Genomic DNA, 16,285 nt, shown 5'->3' on the forward strand with positions numbered 1-16,285 from the left:
ATATTAATCTGAGGAAGAAATTTCTGAGAATATATGTTTGTGGAGCAGTGAGCCATGATCTGTGGGAACATAGAAATAGAAGAGAATAGAAGAATTGGAGTTGCGGTGCAACAGATGAATGTTGAAAATTTGGTGAACTGAGAAGGTAAAGAATGAGGAGGAAAGGAATGTATGTGAAACACAAGAAGGAGGGACAGGATGGTGGGACATGTGTTAACTGGTAAGGAAATAACCTCTGTGGTTTAGAAGGAGCCGTAGATGATAAAAACTGTAGGGGGAAGACAGAGATTAGAATACATCAGTGAAGTAATTGAGGACTTTGCATGTTGTACTCTGAGATGAAGAGGTTGGCGCAGGACAGGTATTAGTGAAGGGCCATATCAGACCAATCAGAATACTGATGATTTAAATAACAATAATAAAAAACTTGCTGGCTAGTTATTGCAACTGGATGCTTTCCCAAAAGATAAAATCGAAACTTCTCAAATTCCCAGATGATAGATAATACTTCTGTCTCTATTGCTATATACTTCTTCTCCCAGTGAGTCTGTGATTGAGTAGAAAATGCTATTTTCCTATGATCACACTTCTGTGAACATCACATTCTGACAGAATTCAGCACTGGTTGCATAACTGCTGAAATCCAATGCAAAATAAAAATCCAGGACAAATTTGGATTATGCAATAATTTTGCTTCACACAATTTGAAGATGCAAAGCGTTTTGCTGTTTCTGTACACATATTCACAATCAGTCACGTGACAAAAATTTCAGAAATTCTGATGCTGATAAACAATGTCCTTTGATGAATTTTCTGCATAAATGGTAGAATACCAAGTTATGATCTTCACTGATCATACAATCTAAGCTTTCGCGGCCGGTATTGTCATAACTCAAAACTTCTGGGCTGATAGGCCGTGGTCGAAGTATAAAACTGTCTCCTGTCGTTTCGTCTCCGACTGCGGGAGACATCCTCGGAGGTAAAGCGGCGAACTGCGAAGAGAACTCGAGGAAGCGCTGATTATATAGGCAGTACAGAGGGCACCACTGTCGATCACGTGGCGTCGGCTATGAGATTGTCTCTGGTAATGCCAACATTCTCGATTGAAAGTAATCGATCGTCACGCTTGCGGTGCAACGCTGACATCCAAATTTTATCCAGTTTAACACCTTCGTCTTTCCTGTTAAAATTATTACGATGTTTATCAATCTCGATAGCCTCTCTATACAAGCGTGCATAATAATGCGTGGTTTTTGATATGACGCTCGTCTCGCTGAATTTTATTTCATGATCACCTTCCTGGTAAACACGTTCCGCTACGGCCGATTTATCAGTGTGACCCAGGCGACAATTCCTCTTATGGTCGACAAGACGGGTGTTTACACTTCTCTTTGTGGTACCGATGTAAACCGGTCCACAAACTACAAGGAATTTTATATACCCCCGGTGTAGCCAAAGGGTGTCGTGCATCTTTTGCCGACCTTAAAAATTCTTTTATTTTCCTAGTGGGTCTGAAAATAATTTCCACCCCATACTTGCCTAAAACTTTCCCAATGCGATCTGTGACCTTACTAATGAACGGAAGAAAAACTTTGCCCTTGGACGACTGTTGTTCGTCGTTACTCCTGATTCTCTGCCTAGAGCGAAGTGCTCGATCTATATCCTTGCTAGAATAGCCATTCTTCACGAAAGTTGATCGTAAATGTTCAATCTCATCTTTTAAATAAACAGGTTCACAAAGTTTGTGCGCCCTGTCTACCAAAGTTATCATTACACCTCTTTTTTGTCTAGAGTGGTGGTTTGAATCTTTGTGTAGATAACGATCAGTATGTGTGGGTTTTCTATGCACCTTATGGCCCAACGTTCCGTCCCGTCGTTTAATCACAGACACATCCAGGAAGTTCAATTGGCCATTCCTTTCCGTCTCCATAGTGAATTGGATTTTCGGATTAATGCTGTTTAAATGTGTCAGGAAGGCATACAACTCCTCTGCTCCGTGTGTCCATACTACGAACGTGTCATCGACGTAGCGATACCATCTGGCTGGTCTCTTACTGCCAGTCTGCAACGCCCGTTGTTCAAAAGTCTCCATAAATAAGTTAGCCACAGCAGGACTGAGAGGAATGCCCATAGCCACCCCGTCAATCTGTTCATAAAAGTTATTATTATGTTGAAAGTAGGTTGTGGTGAGGCAGTGTCGGAATAATGCCACAATATCGGTAGGAAAAATATCCGCTATGCATAAGATAGCTTCGTTTACCAACGTCAAAACTGACGAGGAAATCATCCGGGCCCACGCTCGTTTCCTTTAACTTGTCAATGAAATGAGCTGAATTTTTAATCTGACTGTCCGTCCTACCAACATAAGGCTGCTGCATCGAGGCAAGGTGTCTAGCTGACTCGTGTGTTGGTCCGCCTATAGCGCTGACAATTGGCCTCAACGGAATCACAGATTTATGAACGTTGGGTAAGCCATAAAGTCTAGGTGGGGACGCTTCTGTTTTACAAAGCAGCTTCTTATCGTCGGAGCCAAATGAAGACGCTTTCACCAGTCGATTTGTCATTCTTATAATCTTCATAGTCGGGTCGTTCTGGAGCTTTTTGTAATTGGAGGGAACCAAAATATCATTGATTTTTCCATGATAGTCTTCGCTGTTCAGTATCACGGTGGCATTACCCTCATCTGCATTAAGAACAATAATGTTTTTATCTCCATTCATATCCCTCAGCACCTTCCTTTGAGCCTGCGACAAATTACTTTTAGGTGGCTTACATGTACGTAAAATCCTAGCTGTTTCCATCCTAATTACGTCAGCGGACTGCTGTGGAAGCTGACGGATACCAGCCTCAATATTTGCTACAATATCCTCTGTGTGTCCGTTTTGGGCATCACAGCAAAATTGCCTCCTTTCGCTAGTACTGAAATTACAACTTTTGACAAATCTTTATCAGACAGGTTAATAACAGTTCGAGAATTGTCCTCAACTGAACCTCCAGAAATGTTGTTCTGTAAGTTATTGAACTTCTTCTTCTGCCTATTTGCTGATATTTCTGCACTAACTTCCATAGTTTTGAATGTTAGACCGTCAATCACCACACCGCATAGTATTACTAAGAAACAAGTGGAGATGACAAAGTTTACTGCTGGTTACCGCCAGTGCTCGCCGCTTCAGATGAATCCTCTCACGTAGCATTGCAGACTCCATACGGTTGTATATACGATGTGGCTAGGCCGAGCGAAACATCCTCTTCACCTTCAGAAATTTCGGAACCGAAGAAGTGTCCCTGCAGCGTAACAGGATGGTGAGGGTACACAGTTGTTGTGCTTCCTTCTTGCGCATTCCTACAAATCGTCGAACCGATGCTGACATATCCTCCTCGTAAAGGCGTTTGATCATATAATGTAAACTTTCACGGCCGGTATTGTCTTCACTTAAAAGTTCCGGAGCCGGCCGCGGTGGTCCAGCGGTTCTAGGCGCTCAGTCTGGAGCCGCACGACTGCTACGGTCGCAGGTTCGATTCCTGCCTCGGGCATGGATGTGTGTGATGTCCTTAGGTTAGTTAAGTTTAAGTAGTTCTAAGTTCTAGGGGACTAATGACCACAGACGTTAAGTCCCATAGTGCTCAGAGCCATTTTTTCAAACTTCCGGGCTGATAGGCCGTGGTCGAAGTATAAAACTGTCTCCTGACGTTTCGTCTCCGACTGCGGGAGACATCCTCGGAGGTAAAGCGGCGAACTGCGAAGAGAACTTTTTTTTAAAAAATAGAGGTGGAGCCCCTCCACGCCCACACCGGCATGATGGCCAACACAAAAGGTCTACTGCCATCTCTGCATAGGGGTTAGTATTCACTAAAGTGAGGTGTCGCAGGATGTGGGTACTGCGATGTTTGCGTACGTCTGGTTAGGATTAACCATTAATACGCGCTCATCTGGAGATAGATTGGTCGAAATCTGACGAAGGGTAGCGGTTTGAAGGGCAGAGGAAAAAAAGTGGCAAAGCAAGAGCCAAGGGAAAAAAACCTCTGCTACGAAGAGAACTCGAGGAAGCGCTGATTATATAGGCAGTACAGAGGGTACCACTGTCGTTCACGTGGCGTCGGCTACGAGATTGTCTCTGGTAATGCCAACATTCTCGATTGAAAGTAATCGATCGTCACGCTTGCGGTGCAACGCTGACATCCAAATTTTATCCAGTTTAACACCTTCATCTTTCCTGTTAAAATTATTACGATGTTTATCAATCTCGATAGTCTCTCTATACAAGCGTGCATAATAATGCGAGGTTTTTGATATGACGCTCGTCTCGCTGAATTTTATTTCATGATCACCTTCCTGGTAAACACGTTCCGCTACGGCCGATTTATCAGTGTGACCCAGGCGGCAATTCCTCTTATGGTCGACAAGACGGGTGTTCACACTTCTCTTTGTGGTACCGATGTAAACCTGTCCACAAACTACAAGGAATTTTATATACCCCCGGTGTAGCCAAAGGGTGTCGTGCAGGCACATCGTATATACAACCGTATGGAGTCTGCAATGCTACGTGAGAGGATTCATCTGACGCGGCGAGCACTGGCGGTAACCAGCAGTAAACTTTTTCATCTCCACTTGTTTCTTAGTAATACTATGCAGTGTGGTGATTGGAATAAGATTGACGGTCTAACATTCAAAACTATGGAAGTTAGTGCAGAAATATCAGCAAATAGGCAGAAGAAGAAGTTCAATAACTTACAGAACAACATTCCTGGAGGTTCAGTTGAGGACAATTCTCGAACTGTTATTAACCTGTCTGATAAAGATTTGTCAAAAGTTGACATTTCTGTACTAGCGAAAGGAGGAAATTTTGCTGTGATGCCCAAAACGGACACACAGAGGATATTGTAGCAAATATTGAGGCCGGTATCCGTCAGCTTCCACAGCAGTCCACTGACGTAATTAGGATGGAAACGGCTAGGATTTTACGTACATGTAAGCCACCTAAAAGTAATTTGTCGCAGGCTCAAAGGAAGGCGCTGAGGGATATGAATGGAGATAAAAACATTATTGTTCTTAATGCAGATGAGGGTAATGTCACCGTCATACTGAACAGTGAGGACTATCATGGAAAAATCAATGATATTTTGGTTCCCTCCAATTACAAAAAGCTCCAGAACGATCCGACTATGAAGATTTTAAGAATGACAAATCGACTGGTGAAAGCGTCTTCATTTGGCTCCGACGATAAGAAGCTGAATTGTAAAACAGATGCGTACCCACCTAGACTTTATGGCTTCCCCAAAGTTCATAAACCTGGGATTCCGTTGAGGCCAACTGTCAGCGCTATAGGCGGACCAACACACGAGTTAACTAGACACCTTGCCTCAATGTTGCAGACTTATGTTGGTAGGACGGACAGTCACATTAAAAATTCAGCTCATTTCATTGACAAGTTAAAGGAAACGAGCGTGGGCCCGGATGATATCCTCGTCAGTTTTGTCGTTGTGTCGTTATTTACCATTATTCCGGTAAACGAAGCTATCTTATGCATACTAGATATTTTTCCTACCGATATTGTGGCATTATTCCGACACTGCCTCACCACAACCTACTTTCAACATAATAATAACTTTTATGAACAGATTGATGGGGTGGCTATGGGCATTCCTCTCAGTCATGCTATGGCTAACTTATTTATGGAGACTTTTGAACAACGGGCGTTGCAGACTGGCAGTAAGAGACCAGCCAGATGGTATCGCTACGTCGATGTCACGTTCGTAGTATGGACACACGGAGCAGAGTAATTGGATGCCTTCCTGACACATTTAAACAGCATTAATCCGAAAATCCAATTCACTATGGAGACGGAAAGGAATGGCCAATTGAACTTCCTGGATGTGTCTGTGATTAAACGACGGGACGGAACGTTGGGCCATAAGGTGCATAGAAAACCCACACATACTGATCGTTATCTACACAAAGATTCAAACCACCACCCTAGACAAAAAAGAGGTGTAATGATAACTTTGGTAGACAGGGCGCACAAACTTTGTGAACCTGTTTATTTAAAAGATGAGATTGAACATTTACGATCAACTTTCGTGAAGAATGGCTATTCTAGCAAGGATATAGATCGAGCACCTCGCTCTAGGCAGAGAATCAGGAGTAACGACGAACAACAGTCGTCCAAGGGCAAAGTTTTTCTTCCATTCATTAGTAAGGTCACAGATCGCATTGGGAAAGTTTTAGGCAAGTATGGGGTGGAAATTATTTTCAGACCCACTAGGAAAATAAAAGAATTTTTAAGGTCGGCAAAAGATGCACGACACCATTTGGCTACACCGGGGGTATATAAAATTCCTTGTAGTTTGTGGACAGGTTTACATCGGTACCACAAAGAGAAGTGTGAACACCCGTCTTGTCGACCATAAGAGGAATTGTCGCCTGGGTCACACTGATAAATCGGCCGTAGCGGAACGTGTTTACCAGGAAGGTGATCATGAAATAAAATTCAGCGAGACGAGCGTCATATCAAAAACCTCGCATTATTATGCACGCTTGTATAGAGAGGTTATCGAGATTGATAAACATCGTAATAATTTTAACAGGAAAGACGAAGGTGTTAAACTGGATAAAATTTGGATGTCAGCGTTGCACCGCAAGCGTGACGATCGATTACTTTCAATCGAGAATGTTGGCATTACCAGAGACAATCTCATAGCCGACGCCACGTGATCGGCAGTGGCGCTCTCTGTACTGCTTATATAATCAGCGCTTCCTCGAGTTCTCTTCGCAGTTCGTCGCTTTACCTCCGAAGATGTCTCCCGCAGTCTGAGACGAAACGTCAGGAGACAGTTTTATACTTCGACCACGGCCTATCAGCCTGGAAGTTTTAATATGATCTTCACTGTTTAGAACACTATGGTATAACATCCATTTTGTTTGAATCAGATTAGGTTCCTCATTGTGTGATGTTGTATCGTTTTGGTACATTCGGAAAGTGGCTATTCCAATAGGGCTGAAACTGAAAGTACATCAACTGCTACATCAGTGTCAGTGGGGCACCATACACACCATACGCACTGCTATTGCTTCCGAAAAACAAATATAGATAAAGCATGAAAGTGACACAACAGCTCGAACATATAATATACTCTCATGTCCAAAAATATCCAAATGACCTGAATTGTGATCAGGCTGTTTTGCATGTAGCCCACATAACCGAACTCTAGTCTCTTTTTGTTGCAGTGTTTTGACTATAACAAAATGGTTACTGCAACAGAAAACCGCTCTATGTGGTAATCAATCCAGATACAAATTAATACCACAAAACGCAATTATCACGATACTCGTTAGTCTTCAATGCATGTAAAATCATATTTCTTATAATAACTAACATTTCAAAAATAATTTGGACTGGGACCCAGGACTCCTACTCAGCAAATAAAGATCATTATTAGTCTGTTTACTCATTACCAAGTGTTGTGAACTCATTTCTTGATTAATTTATCAAGTAATTGAATTTTCGACAAGATGTCTCCATCCACAACGATCTCTAGCTCTTTTTAAGACAGTACAAAGAGGTAGGCCTGTAACCTCCCTCGCTTTATCCAGCCATCTAATTTCTGCTCTTCCTCGCGGTCTTCTGCCATCGGTTTAACCTTGCAATATGGTCTTTTCTAAATTATCCCCTTTTCTTTTCAAAATGTGCAGAAGGAATTGGAAGTATCTTCCACTGGTAGGGGAAGATAAACTTCGTGTGATGCTAATGTCTTCTATAATGGAAGCACTGGTTCTTCTTTCGGCCATGGTTCACATAACACCTCATAGACAAAAATTCGGATCTTTTCAAGAACTTTCACAGCCATATAAGAACACAGGGAGCACCAATGGCCACGCCGAGAGCATCTTCGTATCATGAAAGCTCTTGAATATGGTTTCATTCACAAACAACAAAGTGTGCACATATTTCAACTTGAAACGCCTTGGCGTAAAGTTTTGTCTAAGATGGGAAGTCGAACCCAACAATTAATCGGATTTAAATGAGCACAGTCAGATGTTAATTACCGAACTGAATCGGCAGTAGGAAGATAATAAAAACTGAAGCGACGAGATTTGCCTTTTCTGTATATAAACATAATAGAAATTCTGAAGCGGCGTTAAGGAATTAAATACAGACCATAATTAGTGAACAACGTATACTCACATAAATTGCACATGATAGTATGTGAACATTATTAACATTGTTCTGCGTTAATGGTTTATTCTTATGTACTCATATAAAATGCACATGATGGTATATTAGTATTATTAATATTGTTCTACATTAATGGCTTTTCTCTGGCTTGCTTGTGTCGATGTGTGTTCATATTTTTGTTGTCTACGTAGAAAGTATGAGGCAGTGCTAACACCGAAAGTTTTTAATTTATGTATATGGTGTTCGATTAAGTGCACAAGAATAAAGTAGAAACTATATTGTATGACAGTAATTTCGATGAGTAGAACGAGACTAGCAACACGAATCACGTTGGACTACAGAAATAATAGTCCTGCTAAAGTCGATTAAAAAAAAAGTTTGGTTGCAGTTGGTTAGTGTAGAAGAGAACGTTGAAGTCATGCACTGTAAAGTGTACACACAAACATGTTCATAAAAGACAATATCAAGATAGAACAGAGATCCAAAAACATCTTTACATGTATTTGATAGCACATACGTCAAATTATCACCATTTTAACGTAATTGTGTGTGTGTGTTAGTGCCGATGTGTATTGCATTGTAATATAAGTTTTCATTCAGAAGGACGAATTCTAACCATTAAAGCTGTAGGAACTTCTCTTCACATATATTTGCGACCAGTTTTTGTATTGAAACTAACGAGAATTGAAAGACTTTGGTAGAGTGTTGACATAAACCAAACATAAATTACTGTTAATTTTCCAGGTAAAAACAATGTATAAATGTAATTTATTCGAGAGAAATTTTAATAATTAGCTCCTCTCTGCACAATAAGACAAATCATTTGCTGTAGTTGCTAGTTTTCGTCGGCTGAGCCCAACTATAAACAGTTTACAACATGTCCACGACATTGTAGTACTGCTTGAAGGCTAGGAAAGTCCACTAGGCCAGCCAAGAAATGTGATAGGCGTAGTAGAAGGCCGCAATGGTGTGTGAATTTGTCATCCACTTTGTAACGATATGGCAAGAGAGCTGCAATATCGAACATTTTTTTCGAAGGCCAAACACACCATGATGGCACCTGGCGTAGATTGGGGGTGGGGAGGGGGGAGGGGGGGCGAGGGCATCTGCCCGGCTGGAGAACGAGGCAGCGCTCGGCAGACGAATTCCAGCAACGATGAGGTGTTTATTTTCTGGGAGGAGCGGTCACATAACGACGGGCGGTACTATTGCCCCGACCCCTTCCCCGCCGTTCTCGATAGGAAGGCGATTTGAATGGAGAAATTGTGGGGAGCGACCGTGATGCGAAACTGCGAATCCTAAGTTACGAATTATTAACACAGTGAGCGATATGAAGCAACAAGAAGTTTCAAAAATAAAAAGGCTGATATTAATGTAAGATGTTTATTTTAAGAATATTACGTAAGAAGTCAGTATTTGGGAAAAGGGAAGGTTGCCTGACTTGTGGAGGGAATCAGCCGAAAGCACACTGTCTCAATTAAAAATCTTGCACCTGAGGGCGACGCGGACGCCAATCTGCTAAGGCAGGACATTACTCATGCCTGCGAACTGGTAGAGGAAGGACGGGCTCCATGAGAGTGGACGAATAAAAATTTCATGGCAGTACTGCAGCACACATGAATGACTATCTGCGATTAGATGTGTTGACGGTGTCCTGCTATTTATTTGCATGTTTTGTTATTTCGAAAATATCTTTGTCAGAATTTAGTAATAAATTTATTTAAATTAAAAGTCAATGAATTCTGCAGTGCCTCGTGGAGAACATTACCACTCCCTTACCTATGTAGTAAAGTATAGTGGCGACCGTGTTACTCAATCTTTATCTTATTTTCGTGAGATTCCATAACTGCAAGTTGATTTACAACAAGACCTTAGTTCAGCTGTAATATAACAAGCTGCGGGACAGAGTGGAAATGAAATGGAGGTGCTAAGGGAATGAAGGAGTTGGTACAGTGAAAACCAATACATAGACAACCCCCTAAAAGTCACGTAACACCACAGTTGTAGTGAGCATAAAACGGACTTTGTCCACAGAGACAAGGGATACTAGGCCAGTCAGTGAAGCACTGACGCATCACCAACGCCGTTATCAAAGTTATATCTTTTGCGGACGTGAATACGAATATAATTACAAATGTTTCTAAGATTACTTAATGAAAATTTTAGTGTCGTTTCCCCGCCGTGCTTTAGATTGTATTCACAAAGATGTTCATATTTCGAACGAAAAAAGGTAATGTGGATTGAATACAAATAATTCTTGTAGGCAAGCCTGGTGATAATCATATGTATGTTATTGCACACTGTGCAGCACTAATCTGTGTTAAGTTTACAATACAAAACAACATGTAAGCATTTGATATATGAATTAGAGAGAGTGGACTCTTATAAAATTGCTTAAATATGTGCATGCTTCATAATTTGAACTTAAATTTATTACTGATAGAAAGTATTAAGTGTATTCAAGACAAATGTTTTGTTGTCTATATCCAACACATTCAGATCCGAGATCCTTGTGAGAAAGCTGAGACCATTCCTCACGAGGTCGTTGTCGTAAGCCGCAGCGCCGGACGTAGCCATGGCATATGACGCCAGGGTATTGCGATCTAGTTGGTGTGGAACTGGTACACCACGTTGAATAGCTGGTACGATCCCTTCAAGAGCTGTAGGGAGATAGATAAAAGAATGCATCATTGTAAATTCAATAAAAATTTAAGTGAAGGATGGATATCTGCGACAAGTCAAACCAACTGTTACTCTTTACGCTCACGTCTGACGATTCGACCAAGTTTTATTTTCACTATTGGCATTCCTCATTACACTGTTTGGTGTATCACTCACAATTACCAATTTTGCATCAGCACGGCTTTAGAAAGCATCGCTCCTGCGAAACGCAACTCGCCCTTTTCTCACATGATATCTTGCGAACCATGGATGAAGGATATCAGACGGATGCCATATTCCTTGACTTCCGGAAGGCGTTTGACTCGGTGCCCCACTGCAGACTCCTAACTAAGGTACGAGCATATGGGATTGGTTCCCAAGTATGTGAGTAGCTCGAAGACTTCTTAAGTAATAGAACCCATTACATTGTCCTCGATGGTGAGTGTTCATCGGAGGTGAGGGTATCATCTGGAGTGTCCCAGGGAAGTGTGGTAGGTCCGCTGTTGTTTTCTATCTACATAAATAATCTTTTGGATAGGGTGGATAGCAATGTGCGGCTGTTTGCTGATGATGCTGTGGTGTACCGGAAGGTGTCGTCGTTGAGTGACTGTAGGAGGATACAGGATGACTAGGACAGGATTTGTGATTGGTGTAATGAATGGCAGCTAACTCTAAATATAGATAAATGTAAATTAATGCAGATGAATAGGAAAAAGAATCCCGTAATGTTTCAATACTCCATTAGTAGTGTAACGCATGACACAGTCACGTCGATTAAATATTTGGGTGTAACATTGCAGAGCGATATGAAGTGCGACAAGCATGTAATGGCAGTTGTGGGGAAGGCGGATAGTCGTCTTCGGTTCATTGGTAGAATTTTGGGAAGACCACTTATAAAACACTAATACGACCTATTCTTGAGTACTGCTCTAGCGTTTGGGATCCCTATCAGTTCGGATTGAGGGAGGACATAGAAGAAATTCAGAGGCGGGCTGCTAGATTTGTTAGTGGTAGGTGTGATAATCACGCGAGTGTTGCGAAAATGCTTCAGGAACTCGGGTGGGTGTCTCTGGAGGAAAGGTGGCGTTCTTGTCGTGAATCGCTACTGAGGAAATTTAGAGAACCAGCATTTGAGGCTGCTGCAGCTCAATTTTACTGCCGCCGACTTACCACAAAGATAAGATAAGAGAGATTAGGGCTCGTACAGAGGCATATAGGCAGTCATTTTTCCCTCGTTCTCTTTGGGAGTGGAACAGGGAGAGAAGATGCTAGTTGTGGTACGAAGTACGCTCCGCCACGCACCGTATGGTGGATTGCGGAGTATGTATGTAGATGTCGAAGTTTACTGAAAATGAAACCTAAAGAATAGAACAGACGTTTCAAAATGTTGAAATGGCTCTAAGCGCTATGGGACTTAACATCTGAGGTCATCAGTCCCCTAGACTTAGAACTACTTAACCCACATCCATGGCCGAGGCAGGATTCAAACCTGCGACCGTAGCAGCAGCGCAACTTTGACTTCGAGAAATTCTTAAGTATCGCTCCTCTGTATGGGAGGGCCCTTTACAGGTTACATTAACAGAACAGATGGGCAAGGGTCAAGGAAGTGCTGCACGGATGATCACGGATGTGTTTAGTCATTTTGTGTGAGAGAAATCTTAAGTTATGCAAAATGCACATTTAAACGTCATGTATGATGCGGCAGTTTTCAGACATCTTATTGTTTATTACTTTATACCTCCTGAAGTATGTGTCGTACAATGACATAATTTTCCATTTACATTCAGTGGTATATGTGCATAGTGTCAGTCATAAGTAAAGAAGTAATGAATTACAACGTTATGCCTCATACGATACTTTTACTGAAAGAACAGCGGGAAAGTATTAAGCGATAAACATTTTTCTTTTATCATTTTGTAGAAGCTGTCAGTGAGAAAAAAATTTGTGAAGATTTGAAATTATGTGTAAAGTTCGTTACAAGTCTAAGTGCCCTCATTCATTAACATTTCAGGGATAAAATCTGAAATTCAAGCGACACTAGCTACGCTAATTTTTCAACCCCACCCCCACTTCTTTGTTAGGTGGGTAGTTTTTGCTCCCACAGCGATTTTCCCCTCACAGTAAGGCATATGTGTACGAAGTTTGTTTGAAATCTGTTCAGTGGATTAGGAGGAGATGTATATAGATTTATGCAGTGGTTTAACTCAAACTGGGGACCCAGGACGTTTTGTGTACTACTGATGTTATCACTAGACCACGGTGAAATGTATAGACCAAATATTTTAGGTCTTTATGTTTATGCAGTGAAGAGATTTGCACAGGAGATGAATTCGAGGTGGACCACTTCATCGTAGTGAGAAGCCTAGTGGAAAATAAGTATCTCTCAGTTTTTAGTAAATCCGAATAAAGCAACGGAAAACTACCAACACTAGTTACGTAATGGGCTGACGAGCTCTACGACGTTGACAAAGTGATACATCTGTTCGCACTATAATGGACTACCGATATTCTTTGTGGATGTTTGCGGTCTCCCAGAAACATTGTTCAACATAGGATAGTGCCGGTCATATCAGAGTAAAAGATAGCAAAATGCAGAAGCAGTAAACGTACTGTCACGTTCATGGCAAAATGGAGAGTCTCAAAGTATAGCAGAGTTTCCTCACTCATTGATTAAATATATCGCGATTGTTTTTTCCAGGCAATATTTTGGTACTACACATTAAGGAGACTTAGCGAAATCATCATGTACAGATGACGGTAGCATCGTGTGCAGTAGGTAAGCCGGCCGGAGTGGCCGTGCGGTTCTAGGCGCTACAGTCTGGAGCCGACCGACCGCTACGGTCGCAGGTTCGAATCCTGCCTCGGGCATGGATGTGTGTGCTGTTCTTAGGTTAGTTAGGTTTAATTAGTTCTACGTTCTAGGCGACTTATGATCTCAGAAGTTAAGTCGCATAGTGCTCAGAGCCATTTGAACCATTTTTTTTGCAATAGGTAAAAAGAGCAATACACTGGCGGAGATGTAAGTTTTACTCAGCTGGTTCATGTGAAAAGGTTTCCAGTTTGATTGTGGTCGCACGAATGGAGTTAACAGACTTTGAAATCCTCATGAAAGTTAGAGATAAACGTATTGGACAGTACATTTCGGAAACCGTTAGGGAATTGGTTATTCAGAGATCATTAGTATCAGCAGTGTGCCGAAAATACCAAATTTCGGGCATTACCTCTCACCATGGACAACGCACTGGCCTACGACTTCACTTAAGTTTGCGTAGAGATGTCAGTGTTAACAGACAATCTACATTGCATGAAATAACCGTAGAAATCAATATGGGACGTATGATGAACGTATCCATTAGGACAGTGTGGCGAAATTAGACGTTAATGGGCTAGCCAGCAGGCGATCACGCGAGTCCCTGTGCTAACAGCACGACATCGCCTGCAGCGCCTCTCCTGCGATCGTGACCATATCGGTTGGACAGTAGATGACTATAAAACCGTGGCCTGATCAAAAATGTTCAAATGTGTGTGGAATCTTACGGGACTTAACTGCTAAGGTCGTTAGTCCCTAAGCTTACACACTACTTAACCTAAATTATCCTAAGGACAAACACACACACACCCACGCCCGAGGGACGACTCGAACCTCCGCCGGGACCAGCCTCACAGTCCATGAGTGCAGCAGCGCCTTAGACCGCTGAGCTAATCCCGCGGGGCGTGGCCTGATCGCATGAGTCTGATGTCAGTAGGTGAGTGTTGATGGTGTGGTTCGAGCGTAGCGCAGTCGCCCAGGACGCCATGGACCCAAGTCGTCAAAAGGAACTGTGTATGGTGATGGTTGCTCCGTAATGACATTGGCTGTGTTTACATGGAATGGACTGGATCCTCTGGTAAAATTGAACCCATTATTGACTGGAACTGGTTATTTTCGGCTATCTGGAGGCCATTTGCAGCCATTCATGGATTTCATGTTCACAGACAACGATTTCGTATTTATGGATGATAACGCGCCATGTCAACGGGCCACAGTTGTTTGCTATTGGTTTGAAGAACATTCTGGACAATTCGATCGAATGATTTGGCGACGCAGATCGCCCGAGATGAGTCCCACCGAACATTTATGAGACGCAATCAAGAGATCATTTCGAACACAAAACCCTGCACTAGCAACACTTTCGGCATTATGGAAGCTATAGAGGCAGCAAGGCTCAACACTTCTGCAGAGGAGCTCCAAAGGCTTGTTGAGTCCATGCCATGCTGGGAAAAAGGAATCTGACACGATGTTAGGAGGTAGTCCAAGACTTCCGTCACCTCAGTGTTTGTTAGTGATAGATTTTAGTGCCTGGACGTGTGCTCACCTCTTGGAAGGTGGCCCTGGAGAGGGAGATGAGCTTGCCCACTCTGATGCGGAGGGGCTGCGCGGCGCGCACCATGAAGACTCGGAGAGACCTCTTGAAGCGTTCATCGGCGTCGGGCCAACCGCAGCTGAAGGCAGAGTTGACGAGCCGTTCGCTCTGTAACATCGCAGGCAGACACATCTATACCAGAGTCAGTACGTTGCTGCTGAACCAAAACAATTTTTATAGTACTATAAATGAGACAAAGTCAGGCAGAGGTACGCGACCATAATAATAACTATCAGTAGTTCTCAATCGAGGCCGACTGGGTTAGCAAAGGTAAAAGTGAAACGTCGGGCAAGGGAGGACGCGTTTAAGAATTTATCCATCATCAAATACCTAATAAACATCAAATATAAGAATATACTAGGTCTACAACTTTTCTTCCGGCGTTTTTTCTCGAAGTTCGGGGCTGTGTTGTCAAAACCTTCAAAAAAATTATGATTCATAGTATTGCCCATCGTTGGCCACTACATTCTCCCATCTTTCGGATAGCATACGAATCCGGTGGAGGAAGAAATGGGAGTCTTTTTTACGATTGCATCAATCGATTCAATTTTGCACTTGTTCATATGATCGGAAGTGCTGGTCAGCCAGACTGATTGCCACTGGTCGAAAAAGGTGGTAGTCAGAGAGAGCAACGTATGGAGAATACGGCGGGAGGGATAGGTCTTCTCATTTCAGCGTTTCCATGTATATTTTGACGTGTTTTGCGACATGGGGTCGAGCACTGACCTGCTGCAAAATTACCTTTACGTGTCTATCGCTGTATTGTGACCGTTTGTGTTTCAGTGCTGGGTTCGAACGCATCAATTGCTTTCGATAATGATGTCCTGTGACTGTCTTCGTCTGTTTCAGTAGATACGAAAGCGTTCTGTCTGCCACCGCCATGCCGATTTTCGACATCAAAACCACCGTTCTTAAGGCGTGGAAAACATTTTCTGCACGTTCTTCCACTAGTAGTTCGCTAACCATTGGTCTTATCCAGCATTTTAAGACCCACACCCGCAGATTTCTTTAGCTAAAGCAGAAAATTTAAACTTCCCGCGTATTGTG

At 42.4% G+C, this 16,285-nt stretch overlaps 1 protein-coding gene across 1 annotated transcript in view; it reads right to left on the reverse strand.

Annotated features, from left to right (window-relative positions):
- Nucleotides 1-10,687: 10,687 nt before the first annotated feature.
- Nucleotides 10,688-16,285, reverse strand: part of LOC124620373 (odorant receptor 43a-like) — a 35,688-nt gene continuing 30,090 nt past the window's right edge. Inside the window, exons 4-5 of the mRNA XM_047147044.1 lie at nucleotides 15,191-15,346; nucleotides 10,688-10,834 (exon numbers count right to left, since the gene is read on the reverse strand). Coding sequence (XP_047003000.1) covers nucleotides 10,778-10,834; nucleotides 15,191-15,346 — 213 coding nt within the window. The 3' untranslated portion in view covers nucleotides 10,688-10,777. The remainder of the gene's footprint in view (nucleotides 10,835-15,190; nucleotides 15,347-16,285) is intronic.

This window comes from Schistocerca americana, chromosome 6 (genome assembly GCF_021461395.2).
Source record: "Schistocerca americana isolate TAMUIC-IGC-003095 chromosome 6, iqSchAmer2.1, whole genome shotgun sequence".
In the NCBI taxonomy this organism is placed as follows: Eukaryota; Metazoa; Arthropoda; class Insecta; order Orthoptera; family Acrididae; genus Schistocerca; species Schistocerca americana.